At 39.2% G+C, this 17,571-nt stretch overlaps 1 protein-coding gene across 2 annotated transcripts in view; it reads right to left on the reverse strand.

The window, feature by feature from the left end:
- Positions 1–1,903: 1,903 nt before the first annotated feature.
- The window catches only part of lrfn5a (leucine rich repeat and fibronectin type III domain containing 5a), a 134,606-nt gene continuing 118,938 nt past the window's right edge, over positions 1,904–17,571 (reverse strand). For both annotated transcript variants that reach the window (XM_026152836.2, XM_080293444.1), the window contains 2 exons: positions 4,469–4,742; positions 1,904–3,887 (listed from right to left, as the gene is read on the reverse strand). In XM_026152836.2, the coding sequence (XP_026008621.1) occupies positions 2,937–3,887; positions 4,469–4,742 (1,225 nt within the window). In that variant the 3' untranslated portion in view covers positions 1,904–2,936. The remainder of the gene's footprint in view (positions 3,888–4,468; positions 4,743–17,571) is intronic.

Below are 17,571 nucleotides of genomic sequence, written 5' to 3' on the forward strand. Positions count from 1 at the left end.
TTGAAGCGCTGCCTTATGGTTCCACAGCTGTGGACTGTTCAACTGAAAATTGTCTGGTTGTAGCTGTAGCCCAACCTCTCATCAGCAGTGATGATTCTTAAATTTGGGTCAGTATGAAAAAGACGTTGATGTTTGATGTCTGGTTTGTCAGCTGTAGTGGGAAACAACACCCAGGCTCCTCTCTAATTTTCTTGCTCTCGTTTTGATCTCCAGTTTTGTAATCAAGTTCTTCTCGTGCCCTAGATTTCCTTTGTGTGCCAGCAAGACAGGCATCTGTTAATTCTACTCACCACCAAATCAACCTCATGCTTGCAAATATAGCAAGCATGACTGCCACTGTTCACCGGCTTCTCTGGCATCAGCGACATATGTCATCACAACCCCATTCACCTGGAATCATCAGCCCTTCAACTCTACTGTCTCTTTTGAGGAAATAATCTGGGTTTAAACGTTTTGTTGTAACACAGAGTCCTGCAAAGTCCACCAGTTTTAGTTCAGAAATATACCCAGTATATGATAATTCAGTAATAATGCTTTTATTACACCTAGGCTGGACTATTGTAATTCATTATTCTCAATTTGCTCGAAAAGCTGCATAGAAAGCCTTCAGTTGATTCAGGATGCTGCAGCAACACTACTGACAGTGAATAGAAAGAAAGGATATTTCTCCCACATCGGCTTCTCTTCATCAGCTGCCTGTTAAATTTATTTAAAATCCTGCTCCTCACTTAGTTCTTGAATAATCGGACGCAGTCTTATCCTAAAGACCTTATAGTACCATATAACTCCAACAGAGCTTTGCTCTCAGACAGCTGGCTTACTCATGGTTCCTAGGGTATTTAAAAGTAGAATGGGAGGCAGAACCTTCAGCTTCCAGGTCCTCAGTTTGGATTTGGGAGACAGACACCCTCACTATTTATAAGATTAGGTCTAAAACATTCCCTTTTGATTAAGGTTATAGTTAGGGATATATTAGGTGACCTTGAACCCTCCCTTAGTTATGCTGTATTAGGCCTAAAATAGAACAGAATAGAATAGAACTGAACTGTAGCCTTCACTGCAACCTTCTGAATCCACGTAATATTAACCCTCCTGTCTTCTGTACACAAGTGAAGATTTTTATGGTTCTTGCCTGTAAGTCAACAAAAATCATTTTCTTTGGCAACTGTGCTGTGCTTCTGTGTGTCCTTGTTACCACATTCAGATTTTGGATGTAGATTTTGTTGAATATCATTCTGGTCCACACATAAGACCTTTTAAAAACTCACCACAGACAGAGATACAACAGAAGGTTTCCTTTGAGTGGGGAGGATAGAAGCTCTTCTGTTATAAGAAGTGCCTGTTACTTTAGAAGAGTGCTCTATATGAGAATCATAAAGCACTGTATGGAGCTGAATTATTGCTCCCTCTCTTATTTCTCACGTGCTACACAACAGTCTGTTTTTCATGTGAGCGCTATGATTGTTTTGTAAGCACTTAAAAACAGGTCACGTGAGCCTTACTCATTGGCACATTGGCAAACTGTCAAAGCCTCACAGGGAGCACTTTTTCCTAAATTGCTTCCCTCTAATAAATGCAGTCAGTGAGAGGTGGGAGGTATGGAAATCAGATTCTGTGCTGTGAATAAACCTCCAGACTACGTCTGTGTGTGTGTGTGTGTGTGTGTGTGTGTGTGTGTGTGTGTGTGTGTGTGTGTGTGTAACTATGCCTGAGGTTTTAAGGTAAACATCGATACATCGAATTATCAAAATATGAATGAAAAGCCGCATCATTCAAACAATTTTCCAATTGAAAAGATAATATAATATATAATAATGATATGAAAAACTGGAGCAATATGCCAGCACAGTATATTTTTTGACATGCTGTATATTCGCTGTAAAGCACACCCATAACATTCCCATTTTCATTTTATCCCTTTTTTATTTTACACAACATAACAACAGTACATGTTGTCTTTTTCTGTACAGAAGCTTTCCGTGAGCTTGTGACCAACACAGGCTGTATTATACCAGTGTCAGTGAAAAGCTCACAAGGTTCTCACGTTGCTTTTTTTCTTTGCTTTTTTTTTTAATACTTCGCTTTAAAAAATATCACTTTCATAAGAGGTTCATTAAAGTCTTCATCTGTCTGCAACATTTTGTCTTTATGTGTCCAGAAAAGGTCTGTACTCCGCAGTAGGTAAGAAAGGCTATGTGTGAAATCTCTCTTCCTTAATCCGTCCCCTCATTCGTGGAGCCATGGTGGAGTCCTAAATCCGGTTAAAGTATCTGTTAGTGAGGGTCTGTTAGTGCAAAAGAAGGCACCGACTGCTATTCTCTTGCCACATTATGGATGCACATCTCTGTGAGCGTGTGAACATTAAGAATGGTGTGCTTTTCCCGTTTTTGTATTTTTTTATTCCTCTTATTTCCTGTATTAATTCCCTTTTTGTGGTATTTTTCAGATAAGGTGATAGTGAATCGGGAAATGACGTGGCGAGTCCATTGTCTTGTTTTTCTTTTGTGCTATAAAGTGGAACCAACGAGACAACTCGAGGACGCTACGAGACAAGGCAAGTTATCCACTCGCTGAATGATTGACTGCAAAATGGATACTGTTGAAGTGGAAACAAAAGCAAAAAACAAAACTGTAAACTGTAAATCAAGTACAAATAACTGTGGAGAAAAGTTATGAAAAGACTGATTATTTTTTTAAAAAGCGCGCACACACACACACACACACACGTTTACCAGAAACACAGTCAACCTCTCACACGTTTAGAAAGAAAATTCAAACAGGAAAACACACAGTAACAACACGCAAAGTTTTTCGTGACACAAGCAGGCTTTTCACACATAAACAAAACTTTGATTCACACTGCACGCATCCACTCACACAAAGGACAAACAATGAATAAACCAAAGTTCATTTTATGGTCGCTGGCTCATTCCAGTTCAAACTGTGCTTTCTAAGATCCAGTCAGAGTCACACCGCCCTTTGTCCGACTCTTCGTCCCCATCTTTTGGGAGTAGCATACCGCTCATTGATTGGCTCCTTTTGTTCCGTATTACGCGCCCTATTTTGGGTGCTCCTCCTCCTCCCTGATGGGCGGAGTGAGTTTTTGAGCCTCCTTCACTGAGTGAGTACCTCCTCCTAGCTCTGCTCCTTCCTCCCTCCTCCACAGGAAGAGTCTGATATCTGGCAGAAGAGGCGGCGGTGCGAGGAGCCCGGCGCAGGATGGGCGTCTCTCTGAATCGCACAGATGGGACTGGGCTCGGTGTGGCGATGGGGCTGAAGAAAGGGGAAGAGGCAAAGGGAGGTGGTGGGGTCTGAGAGAGAGCGGTGGAGTTATTTCGGTTGGTGTTGAGGTTCTCCAGGGCACCGGGGGATGAGGAATGAAGGAGGGCAGAGGAGGCGGTGGAAGTAGAGGAAGGTGGTCGTGTCGAGGAGGCAGTTGGGAGGTTCTCGATCATCCCCTGGCCACTGGAGCAAGCAGAGCCAGGCTTAGTTGGGGCGGGCTTTCGCTTTGGCTTGTGTAGGGAGCCTGTGGTGGCGGTGGGTGATGCAATGCCGGCTTGAGCTCTCTCTTCAACTGTTTTCTCTCGTTCCTCGGCTCCAGCTGTTGGGCTTCTGGCCGACCAAGCCTGGCTGAGAACTGATGTGGCTGTGGAGCAGTCAGGCAGGGAAGACTCAGAGGCCTGAGCTATTGTATCCTTTCTCCCACCTCCCGCTGCTGCAGCACCACTCCTCTTTGTGCCTCCTGAGAGGTCGTCTAATCCGATTGAGCCGTGTTTAGAGGAGCTTGGAGTCACGGTGCAACCCTGAGATTGCTGCCCATTGGTCTGTGAGTGAACGTTGGTCATTGACATTGAAATGCCTTTGCCACCCTCACTAGGGTTGCACACCTGAGGAAAAAGCATAGGGAAAAGGGAAAATTAGATCCGATTTTTCTCATCTTGAGTGTCTCCCTTTGAACCCTTTCAAGTAACAAGAAAAACACTTTTTGAGTTATACTTTTATGCATTTTAAGGCACACGTTTAGTCCTTTATGTCTTCACCTGGTTCTTCCCTTTTAAAATTCACGTTGAGTCCAACCTGTTGGTCCCTGTATCAGGACTAAGTTGCTGTTGTAAATAAAACAAAATATGCTATGATATTTAAAAATTTACAGGAGACCTAATACCACTATGACTATAACAGATGTAGCTTTTGCATCAGTTAAGGATACTTTAAAATGCTTCAAAATATCAGTTTATGTAGACAAATCATTTTAATGCTTTTATTTAAGCTCTAATTTACAGTTTTGATTAGAAAGATACAAAGAAGACCAAAAGATTAAAAAAAAAAAAATCACTAGATCACTTTGTGACTTTTTCTTGTTACATGATCACCATAACGACAATCATTCAGCTAAATGAAAAGCTCTCTTGCCTCATTCCTGCTGCCTTATGGCTAGACTGGACAAGAGCGACAGAGATAGACCCACCTTATATCGTATCATCAGGATGATAATAAAAACTAGAACCGAGGCCACTATTATCCCTCCGATGATAATGATCATGGTCCCACCCAGGAACTGAGACTGCATAAAATGACATCTCATGTACTCTGACTCGGTGGTGAACTGCACGCAGCCGACCACTCGCGTCGCTGTCAGAGAGGTGATAACGTCATCGTAGATGGCCAGGACACAGAGGTCGTACTGGGTGCCTGCTGCCAGGTTGTTGACTAGGAAGTTCTTGCTTGATGGAGGGATCATTCTGTGGCAGGAAGACAGGGAAGGCAAAATGAATGTTCAACATGTGTGTCAGCAGTTTCTTGGCTTCAAGCTTCTTGAAGCCTTTTTGAGATGGCTAATATAGTCTACCTTAGTGGAAAACAGTAGCCTTCATAGAGAAACAAATAAACTAGTAATTATATTTGACTCAACATCTATTATTTGGATTTCATAACTAATGCTGTGTTTGCCTGCCTAAGGAGTGCAGATAGAAAGTCAATACTAGTTAAATGCTTCTATGCATGGTTCCCGACAAATAAAGAACTAAAGCAGTAGCAATAGTGCCTAAGAGGCAGAATAGCAAGAATCATGAGCAGTTACATACAGCGTTAATTAGCCTAGTCTATTCCCTTTCTGTGGCTGTTTTGGAGATTCAACATTTGTAAGTTGAAGGAAATTAAAATAATTAGCACTTTAAGAGATAGTTTAGGTGCAGTATCACAATTGCAACAAAATGCAACAAGGCTGAGTGGCCTCGCTATATTCAGTTGTTCTATTCTGTCCATGAAATGTTAAAAATAAAGTCGAACTAAACAGGGAGGTTTTCATAAAAATATGAAAAGTACATGAAATAATTGCTGTGGGAGGACATTACTCTTTTTTTTTTTAATTTCAAATGAACCATCATTCATAACCTTAAACAAATTTCTAACATCAGGTGAACTTCTGTCAGTTCTCTTGTGTACGACTGTAAGAAGATAGGCTCCTCATGTCATCATAGTGAAAACACTGTGCAGAAAATATGCACAATCTAAATAATGAATATACCCACTGCTTTGTTTCTACAAACATGTGACACCATCCTCCAGAGTAATAAAACAGTACAGTGCATTTTTAAAAGAAGACAGGAATGCAGAAAAAAAATCAAGAGTGATGAAAAGTGAAGTGAATGAAATGACACAGAGTAAACACACTCCGCTCCTTTGGATGCTGAATCCTCAAATAAAGGATAATTAAATGACTTATTATGGCACAGAAGGTTTGAGCCGACAACCTTTGACAGCATGGACCTGCGACGATGCACAAGTATACTTAAACCGTTCAGTCTTTCCTCGTCAGTTCTGACAATAAGGATGAATAAAGAATGAATCATTTTGGATATTCTCTTGGACACTCGGACATTTTGAGTCCAATTTGTTGCTCTTTACTGCACACTTGTCACATTGAGTGGAGGTTTTGCATATTTGCCCTTCAGTTTCTCTAAAATAAAGTCTTGTCAGCGGTCCTGGAATTTGTCATTAAAATGCTAATGAAATTCCTCATTAAATCCAAAGAGGGCAGCTAGTTCAGAAGCCCGTGGTCGAGCGTGCACTGAGAGCAGCAGAGGGCTACTTTGGCCAGGTTAAAGCATCTGGTTTTGAGTTCGAGTTAAGCGAAGGTTAGAAGACTTGTTAAGGTTTAATGGTTAGTATTAAGAGCTCGGGGATGAATTTAATGGCAGGTCATGACTATACCCTCTATGGAATAACAGCACAAGGCTTTAAGTGAATGTGAGTGCATGTGAGGAAGGGTATTCATACAACCCTATGAATACTAATAGGATCATCTGAACAGTGGATGACCATGAGAATTCTACCCTTTGCTTCTCTTAATGGTTTTATCACAATAGTGGTGAACCTTGACTACACGTAAACACACATCCTGAAAATGCCATTAGTTCTATGGTGGGACACATACAAGGATACTGAAGATAGCAGGTTAATGACAGGAATGAAAGTCACTGGTACCTACAAGCTCAAACACAAGCAGCTGCATTTGGATACACATGCATCCACAGACAGGGATTAATTTCTCTATTAACTGCTGTGCTTGCTTTGGGCTTCGTTTGTGTGCAAGAATGTATGTGTGGCTGTGTTTAAAGCAGTAATATCTTTCTATAAAAAGCGTTTGTTTTCATAACTCCTGGTAGGTCTCTGCATTTTAACTTAAACTATAGGCATTTATTGATTATCTTTTGACAGCTCATACCAGCATTTCTTCTTTTAAAAAGTCAAAAATTTGGACAAACCCTCTCATTTAATGGCTTTTATTTATTTTTACTACTTCCTAAATTGTAGATACATAATGAAGAAATCAAATATATGAAGCAAGATACATGATGACACCCAGCTCTACATTTCTTCTAAACCCAATTTATCCCTCTCACCTACCTACAATCATGGTTCTCCTCCAATTTTCTTAAACTAAACAGTAATAAAACAGAAGTTTTAGTTGTTGGTACAGCCTCTATCTTATCCAAATCCCACAGTTTTTCCATTAACACTGAAAGTTCTCCCACCCTCCCCTCAGGTTAAGAGTTTGGGTGTCATACTTGATAATACTCTCTCATTCCAGTCCCACATTAATTACATACTTCCACTTAGGTAATATTAACCGACTCCATCCCTTCCTTACTCCCCATGCTGCTGCCATCCGTGTCCATAGTCGTATTACATCCCGCATTGATTACTGCAATTACCTCTTATTTGGTCTCCCTAAAAGGTCCCTTCATAAACTCCAACTTCTTCAAAATTCTGCAGCTCGGGTCACAACTCGTACTCTGTCAAGGGCTCATATTACGCCAGTTCTTCAGCAGCTTCACTGGTTGCCCATAGAAGCCAGGATAAATTTTAAACTCTTACTTCTCACGTACAAGTGTGTCCATAAATCTGCTCCTTCCTATTTGTGTGACCTGCTCCATATCACCACTGTTTCCCGATCCTCATCTGCTATTCATCTTACCAAGGTTATTATCGTTAACGAAAACTAACGAAATAACGAAAACTAGAAGTGAAAAAACATTTTCGTTAACGGAAATAAAAATAAAAAGAGGAAAACTAACTAAAACTGTAATGAGTGTTCACAAAACTAACTAAAATTAACTGAATTTATAGCAAAAATGTGTTTAGTTTTCGTAGATGTGTGTGTGTCATACAATAGTCAAGGGTGAAAATGAAGTTTAGTTTCCAGATTTTTTTCTTGCTGTCTCATTATGCCAGCAGGTGGCCAGTACGTTAGTCGAGTCGTCTGTGTTGCTGCGTCCACGCGCAGAATCATGTCAGGAAAAGTCAGGAGAAAGCGCTGTGTGAGTCAATTGCCTTCGAAAAAATGTATCAATTCACTTGAACCAAAATTATGAACACCCGGTGCTGCAAGAGTTAATAGTCTCATTGGGGCCAAGATATACATTTTATAGTTGCCTGGTATCAATGGTTGTTCATCTGCCTTTATTTATTTATTTATTTATTTAAAGAACCCATAGGTGGGAATGTGAGTTGTCTGTCTCTGCGTGTTAGCCCTGCGACAGACAGGCGACCTGTCCAGGGTGCAGGGTATGGTAGCTGGAATAGCAACATACCCAAGGATAAGCAGAAGAGCATGACTGATATGATGAAACTGGGATTTTGTTGCACTTAATTATTGCAAACACAACTAAAACTATAACTGACACTAATCAAAACTAAACTGAAACTAAGGATTTTCCAAAAAATAAAAACTAAACTAAACTAGCAAACAATTGGTAAAAACTAATTAAAACTGATATAAAATTGAAAATCTGAAGTCAAATTAAATAAAAATAAAAACTAATGAAAATTGCAAAACTATTAAAACTATTACTGTTCCGTCCGCACGTCTTACCACTATGGGGAACATAGCCTTCAGTCGTTCTGCTCTTCCAGCCACTCTCTTCCTCCAGCCATAAGAAATATGACTCTCTTCCCGCAGTTAAGTCACAGCTCAAAACACATCTGTTCAAACGTATTCGCTTTAGTGCTGATTTTATCTGTTGTCAAGTTCTGCTTTGCAATTATTTATTTAATCACTTATTTTTATGTATTTTATGACTATTGCTTTTATTAATTTTGTTCTTTTGTAAGGTGACCTTGGGTTTTTGAAAGGCGCCCTCAAATAAAATCTATTATTATTATTATGTAATTATGTAGCAAAGACAAAATTGATAAATAACTTGTCTTATATTTTATATTTTAGACTCCTCAAAGTAGCCACCCTTTGCTTTTTGACAGCACTGCAAATCCTTGGCCTTCTCTCAGTGCGCTTCAAGATGTAGTCAACTGAAATGGTTTCCATTTCACAGGTGTGCTTTGTCAGGGTTCATTTGTGGAATTTCTTGACTTCTTAATGGGGTTGGGACCATCAGTTGTGTTGTGCAGAAGTCAGGTTGGTACACAGCTGACAGCTGTTAGAATTATATTATGGCAAGAACCAATCAGTTAAGTAAAGAGAAATGGCAGTCCATCATTACTTTAAGAACTCAAGGTAGTCAGTCCAGAAAATAGCTAAAATTTGGAATGAGTTTCCAAGTGAAGTTGCAAAAACCAGCAACTGCTATGACGAAACTGGATTGCTGAGCCAGATATCCTGGCCTCCACAGTCACCTGACCTAAACCCAGTCAAGACGGTTTGGGATGAGATGGACCGCAGAGTGAAGGCAAAAGGGCCAACAAGTGCTCGGCATCTCTGGGAACTCCTTCAAGACTGTTGGAAAACCATTTCAGGTGACGACCTCATAAAGCTTATCGAGAGAATGCCAAGAGTGTGCAAAGCAGTAATCAAAGCAAAGGGTGAGTATTTTGAAGAATCTAAAATATGTTTTGAGTTATGAAAATAAATGTCATGAAAATAAAGAAAAGCCATTAAATGTGAAGGTGTGTCCAAACCTTTGACTGGTAGTGTATATTGCTTTTCAAGGTTATGCGGGTTTAAAAGTCATCAACTTTCAATGCAAAGTAGGAAATTGTGTTTCTAGTTTTATACTATAGAATCTTTCAAAAGTTTCTAGCCCCCATTTATTTGCTTTCAAATAGTCAGACTTCCTTGTAGTATTATTATTTTTATTATTATTTATTTATTATAATGGTTTTGAGGAATATTTCTTCAGGCCTTCTGATGTCTTTCAAAGTTTTGCTTTGGACATTGTTTTTGCTCCAGTCATTTTCAGTCCAGTTCTTGGATCACAAAATCTAGGCTGTTTAAATATAGTTTAAGCATATTTATCATAATCATCAACAGTTTTTGTCCACCTTTGTCTGTTAGAAAAGTAACTTAAAATAGGAAAATAAAATATTGCAGGGGAAATGCTGTTCTTCCTAAACAGTCTGGTGTTTTGTTGCTCCAAAGATGGAAATGTACATTTTCCGCTTTTACAATGGAGGCAGAAAAAATATGATTTTAAATAGTAAAAAAGCATTTTCTACTGTCAAAAACAAACCGGGAAAAGAATAGGGAGGAATAATGCACTGGGCTCGAGGGCTTGTTTGCTTCTTTGCCATACATGAATCTTTCCAAGAAACCATTAGCTGCACGAACCCTCCTTTTTACAGGTACTAAATCAGAATGTTTCTTCATTAAAATATCAGCATTTTCTGGCCAATGAAATAAGGAAAAACTTTTTCATTTTCAGTGTGCAAGCAAAGCTATCACCATTTATAATTTATGTATACAATCAACAATCAAGATGTTGAAAATCTGTTTGAGCTTTACTCAGCACACAAAAGTACATTTTTTTTCCCATTTTTATGTGTTTTTTTTTCTTCTTTTTTCTGTTTTTCCCTTACATTCCTTCTTGAGCTGTTAGCAGTGTGAACTCATCCAAAGTGACTCATTCATTGTGGTTAATTTCTTTGTGTCTGAGCTGGATCTTGCTGCCAGTCTTTGAAGCCCTACAGTGGGCAGATGATTGCCTTGGCCGAGACTATTACACTAATCTATCTACTCTGCTCTGCCAAGCCCTCAGCCCAGGGCGCCTCTGTGTGAGTGTGTGTGTGTTTCAGGGTTTCATTACACTTTCATTACACAAGAGAAAATGTCAGCTTGGATGTTTCTCTATGAGTATCCATTTATGTACTTATATGTGTCTGTACATGTATGTAATTATGTGTGTGAGTTCCATTACAGTAATATTCTTTACCACTGCAAGTCTACTATTCCTGCCGTTTGTCACCATACCTGGACTCCTGGACTTCATCACTGAAATGACTATATGATTGTAAACAGAAGCCTGCATGTGCACGGTTGTGGCTTCTGCGTTGTATTAGAGTGCATGTTAATCGAGTTTCACTTCTCTCGCCCCGGTCCAGGTCAAAGCAAGCATCTCAATTTGTTGCTTCCTGCTTTCTGTCTCATGACAAATGCTTCCATCCATGAATGGAACAGTGAACTCTGATACCAGATTGTTCTGTTTCAGACATTTTCACTTGATTAAACATTGGAGAAAGCCTAAAGGCCACAGATATGCAGTCTTTCAGGAGGTTTGAAGGCATGCATGGCAGTGGTGCAACACACAAAACCAGGACCTTCAGGTCAAGCTGGAGTTTTGCAATATGGGCCGAGGACTTCTAATAACTCAGCTGTAGTCTTTGCCCCCAGCAGCACGGTCCAGTTAGATCATATGTGACACCGTGGGTGAACAACACACAATTATTTTCACTGCTTTGTCTAGCTCATTAGTCGTTTTAGATATCTGCAGGGAAATCATTTTCTTTTCCATTTCAGAGAAGAGAGAGAGTTTTCTAGTTTTGCGTATGTGGCATTGCTGGCCATTGAAACAAAAATGAAGTGAAAGCCATAGCACTATATGAGTGAGCCACAGTGGAAATGTCCCTTTAAGACCTCCCTGTTTCTGACCTGCAAAATCCTGCCTTTTTATTTTTATTTTTTCCAACTTCAGAGTTTGAGGGTTTTTTTTTTTAAGTCTGCAAGTGAATGCAAGCTGAGCAACTCTGGCAACAACAAAACAGGCACTGTTTGGGGTCATGCATGGATGATCTGATGTCAGTTTGATGTGAGAAGAGGGGACAACATTGGGCCTGAAGCCTGGATTTTGTGATTTACTTCCTTACATGCTTTATTTACTTGTGATTACTTTAAGTTTGAGAGTGACCATGCAAAAAAGTACATTTGAGACAACAAAACAGTGTTTGCACATAAATGACCACCCATGACACCCCAACCACCAAGAGGGAAAATTAATAGAACTGGTCATCTCATTAACAATACTGATGGAGTTCATGTGATATGACGCACTACAACTGAATTCTATTTTAATTTTTCATTATTTGACCTGCTGTATTTAACCACTATCTTCTTTCCTTTCCACAGTAAAACTGCACAGCTGTGTTACTCAAACAGGGAAAGGACCAAAATGTGGGTCACAGATATCTAAGAGTAGGTTGTCCAATTATTTCAGAAAATTGTATGCAGTGCTTCTGGCTAGAGCTTTCCATGTTACTGCAATGGAAGCTAGTCTAGATTAAATAGCCCGAAACATAGAAAACTTTGTCAGATAAGCTCAGAAAAATAGCCTGCAAAAGCAGTTATAGGTTTTAAAAAACTTTTCTTTGCATAGCACTTTTTAAACATGCCTTAGCTTAATTTTATTACATACTTTTTTTGGTTTTGTGCAGTAAAAACGGTTCGCATTGCACAGCAATCACTCACATTAGTCATTACTTTCACAGGCTACTGAAAATAACTTTCTTCAACTTAATTTTCTAAACAATCTGACAACACAAATACAATCAAACCAGTTACGTATAACAGGTTTATATACACAAAGTGAAGAAGATTAATGGTAGCTCCACATCTGCTCCATTACTGCTAACCTCAAAGCTAATGTAGCTTACACAGCAGATGGCACCATGCCATGCTAATAGGTCCAAGTCTCTCGGGCAGACAGAAAACATTGCAGTAGTGAGCTTTATATCTCTGTGTTACCGTGCATAGTGCCCCTGACACCAGAACTAATGGTTAACAAGCACCTACGCAGCTTGTAGTCATAGGTGGGACAAGGACAGGTGGGCACTCCTAACAACTTGTGCATTTCTTTCCCATTTAACCCTGTATGCATTCAGATTGTCGGCAGCAAAGGAATAAAACAAAAGCTTTGAAAACCATTTCTACAAACAGTGTTAAGAAATTACTTTAATTACAGTCATAATATCACAGTTCCCAAGAAAACACACTGCCACCTCATTTAAATGTCAGAGTGTATCAGCATTATCTAAAAACTATAATTATCCCAACCCTTCAAATTGCTTTCCAGATAATCATCCTTACACACTAAATTAGTGAAAAATGAACGTAGCTTACAGTGTTCGTTCTCACTTGGCTGTAAAAATTTCAATCTGTTCAAAGACGACATTTTAGGGGTCTTGAGAAATCATAATGTGAATTACTGCTTGCAGTGAGAATCAATAAAAGATTTCACGAGTGAAGGAAGTTTAGTTCTAAAATTAATTTTATGAATATTAAAAACACTCTTAGGGGTAACGTAACAGAGCGGACCAAACTGAGTTTATTTGTGATCAAAAGTTCCTAATTCAAAAACTGCTCTAGTCGAGATGTTTATAGTAACAGTACATTAAAATATTTCAAATGTGAAAAGGTTCTGCCTACAGTGTCAAACTAACAGAAAACTCTTAATAAACTGTGCAGCTTTTCATTTGCTTATTATAGTTTTGGCATTTTTACAACACATTCCACTATGAGCTAGACTTACCCACTTATGCACATTTCATACAGCACTAATTGTACTCATGCAGTGCTGCAATGTGCATGAGTGATAACATGGCCTCACATATGGATCAGGGTAATTTGGAGATGGAAGCTTGCCAAAAACAAAGGACTTGAGAAGGAACATGCGGACTGAAGAATGGCCTGCTCTAGCTCCTGTGCCGCAGTCACCTGCTACACTTTAATACTGTATTTTGGATGATTTCTCTCATCATCATAATTTCCAAAGAAATTAACGTATAAACAGCCCAGATGAAACAACCGCAAATTACCAAAGAGCATCCAAAGATAGCCTCTAAAACACACCGTAAATCTTTGTGTGACGTCAGTGGGAAGCAAAACATTCACGTTTCTTTGCAAGCTCCTTTGACCAGAAATATGATGGTGAATGAAACCTAAGACTGCTCGACTTCTAAACCAAATGAGGCAGTAGAGCAGGATCGGGTAACACAAGAGTGAATAAATTCATTTATATAAGTAAAGTATACAAAACCACTGACTTCATTTAAAATATGTAGAGTGAGGAAAACAAAATTAGGCTACGTTCACACTGCAGGCGAAAGCGCATCAAATCCGATTTTTTGACCCTATGCGACCCATATCCGATCATGCTATGACAGTGTGAACGGCGCAAATCCGATATTTTCAAATCCGATCTGGGTCACTTTCGTATGTGGTACTGAATCCGATACATATCCGATGTTTTAGAAAGCGACTGCTGTTTGAACGGTCAAGTCGCATTAAATCCGCCTTTTACGTCACCGACACAAGACTGAAGCCAATTATCAGCGCCAGAGAAGCGCCCGAGAAGACATCGCGAACGCTTCCTGGCCATCCAGTGTAGATGTCAGTGAAACTGTTGGGAAGACAACGTAAACATTTTATTTGTACTGTATAATCTGCAGATTCTGACAGAAATCTACAGCTATCCTTTGAAGCACCGCTCCTCTCTAAAACAGCAATAAGGATCATTATTAGGTTATTTACATTATTATGTAAATAACAAAATAACTTAAAGCAAAAATTGGGAAACGTGAAGACCGAAGTCTTTATATTAAGGGCCATCAGTCAAACAATACTGTTGCTCTGGGTCTAAACAGAGCGCGTTGTGTGTGACATCTTCTTTTGCGCATGCGGGCCGCTTTGAGCGTTCACACTAGAGAGCGTTTGCTGTCGCATTTTATTTGTAGTGTGAACGAGCAGACAAAAAAATCGGATTTGATCAAAAAATCGGAATTGAGCATTAAGACCTGCAGTGTGAACGTAGCCTTAGTAACTTATATAAGATAAACAACCTGCAGTGAGACTAAACAATTATTAAATAAATAATGTAAAAAAGTCTTAGCTGAATCTCATTATAGTTATGACTAGATGTCAACGTGTCATGCAGCTAAAGCTGTCCCAGATGTTCAAAAGATGTTTCAGCATTATCTGCTGCAAGCCGTAGACCTCCATCTGCCCAGCTCAGCTCCATTCTTCCAGCTTCGCTGAGTCATCTGCATCTCCTTAATGCTGTGGCTGGCTGCTTCTATATATCCTTCCTGCATAATGTTACTTCTTGAATCTGTTGTTTTGATCTCCCATTAGCTTTTTCATGTTTTTTCTGTTCCTTTCCTTATGCCTCCTTTCCATCCTCCATCTTTGCCATTTACTTTCTTGCTTTTCATCTCTGCTGCCTTCTTTTTTCAGCCTCTTTCTCCCTTTCCTAAATCATTCCTTTTCTGAACAACTTCAGTGTGGTTATTCTTCCAGCTGCCCTCACATTCCCTCCCCTTCTCACACCCCCTTTATTACCACATACCTCCATGTTTATTTTATCATTTTACCCTCTTTTTATCATCCTTTTCTCCCTCCTTCTCTTTTCCCAACTGTTCCACATTTTCAGCCTTTCTCTGCTGCACCAAGGCATATAAATCATTATGTTCCCTTTGTCTACCCCTTGTTTCACTTTTATCATGACTTCTTTCCTTTAGACTCATCCTCACTGCTGTGGTACTTTCCTTGTACTTCTTATGTTAGCTTAAAACCCAATAGACTACTTACAGCAATAAAAGTGTTATGTTAGTCCTGCTATATGTTTATGGCACTATAAAATCAGAACTGGAACATTACGGCAGGATAAAGGCGGATGCTTTTTCATGTCTTAAGCGCAGTTGAGCTAGGTGTTACTGTATACTTGGGCCACAGGGACCACTGGCAAGGGTAAACTACTGTACTTCCTGTTACAGAAAGAGGAGAGAGAGAAACAGAGGGAGTGAATGTAAGCTTGGATTCATCCCCCGCCCCCTGTTGTGTGGTCTCATAAAAAAGCTTGCCACACAACTTGCTTGATGTGTAGTTTTTCTGGCAAATGGCAACCAGCCCCTGTAGCTCGATGGATCTGCTGGACTGGAAAACAACAGCTGAAAAAAAATATCAAAGAACAAATGGCAGCACAGTTCACAATAGAGGTTGTGTGCATTTCTATATTACTTAGAGAGTGTCAACGCTGAGTTAATGTCTTTTGATACGCCATAGCCTCAGATTTGGCAGATATTTTGAAGTCTTTATGTCACTGGACCTGTTGTAGCTTTAAATAAATTGCTACTCCAGGGCTTGAGTTTATGGGTGTATACAGTACAGCACAAGTTCTTTTATTTAGTCATTTTCAAAAGTCAGTTTGGTTTCGCTCTTAGCTATGATGTCAATTTTCTCTGTCTCTCTCTCCCTCTCTATAGACAAGTAAATTTCTGTTTTTTCTGCTCTGAGGAACCAAGACTTAACTGGATATACTCACACATAGTTGTTATCTGAGTGGATATTAATGGAGCACTGTGCACATCGTTTCAAACGATCTAAGTTGTTGTTCTAAACTGTTTTTTAATTAATGGATGTGACTATGTTCAAGTGTCTCTGGAATTTTTTGAAAATGTTTTTTTTTCATAAAGTTTCAAACATCATGTATGCACATCAGGTTCAGTTAGGTTTTACACAAGACTGCTGTGATCGAGTCTAACGTTTTAAAATCGGGAAGACCTTTAATGCAAAATTCATTATCTTTATTTTTGATTTTGCTCCACTTCACTGGAAAACAGCATTCATCAACATTTCTTTCTATGTTCAGCGCACACGTCTTTAAGAGGCCTTTTACCATCACCATTATAAAATGCTGCTCATTGACTAAACAAGACACCTATTCATCTTATAATTTGCAAATTGATTTTTTTCTCTGATCCAATAATAGATTGTATTCATCCAAACCTTTAATTAAATACAGAAATTGGTTCTTCACTGTGATAAGAATGTGTTACACTTTGTGGCCATTTTGCAGTCGCCTGTATCGACGCTCACTGTGAGCTTCAGCATCATCATCGACGTGGCTCTGACCTCCACGATGAAACCAGTGAGGTGTTAAGGCCAGGGACTACATGTGCTGCTTCTGCTCTAGTCATGAGTAAAAGGTCATCACATTATTTACTCAATACCACTCTTTACTTGATATGACCCTGAAATATCAGGCTGAAATTTGGAAATGAGCTGTGTTGTTGACTCAATTTACTTCCTCTGGCAGTTATTTATACAAATCCAAGTTTAGAGTTATAGAGACCATGACAAGAGATGATGATGAAACTTAACAGCTGCTAAACAATTTAACTACAAATATTTTTTACTGAATCCACAGTTGGTTCTGCATTATAAAGTGGCTTGAATTAAATGGTGTGGCGCTCTTGGTACGCTCGATTAAGACCTTGAGTACCTTGTAAAATAAGGTTGATTCATTTTGCTTTCAGACAAAACAGCTCTCTTAAAAGTTCCCTGAAAAAATGTACCAAATTTATTTTTGGTCACTGTGGTTGATGAACAATGAAGTTTATGGAGGACAATTTGGCATTGATAAAGCTTTGGAAAAAATCACTACAAACTGGGGTCATAGCCAGTAGGAATATCTTGGTTTATGCTTTAATCTTAATTCTGTGATATAAGATATTTGCCAGTATCGGGTATGATGTGATTCTATTTACATACATGCTAATTAAATATCAGACACACTGTAAATACCTAATTAACATGACACACCTTAACTTGCCGCTAACTACTTAATCAAAATTTTGATGAGTACTAGACTAGAAATTCTGCAGCATGAGTTCACAGTGACGCTTCTGTCACCACCTAAACAATAATTAACATTAATTAGCAAAGCTGACCTTGCTTGTTGTTGGCACCATTTATCATGTTACTTAGTAAAAGTGACAGTGAGCGCCAGCAAAAAAACATCCAAGATACTTCTGCCTGAATGTAAGTTATATGTGAAGAATCCAATT

Source organism: Astatotilapia calliptera, chromosome 19 (genome assembly GCF_964374335.1).
Source record: "Astatotilapia calliptera chromosome 19, fAstCal68.1, whole genome shotgun sequence".
Lineage (NCBI taxonomy): Eukaryota > Metazoa > Chordata > Actinopteri > Cichliformes > Cichlidae > Astatotilapia > Astatotilapia calliptera.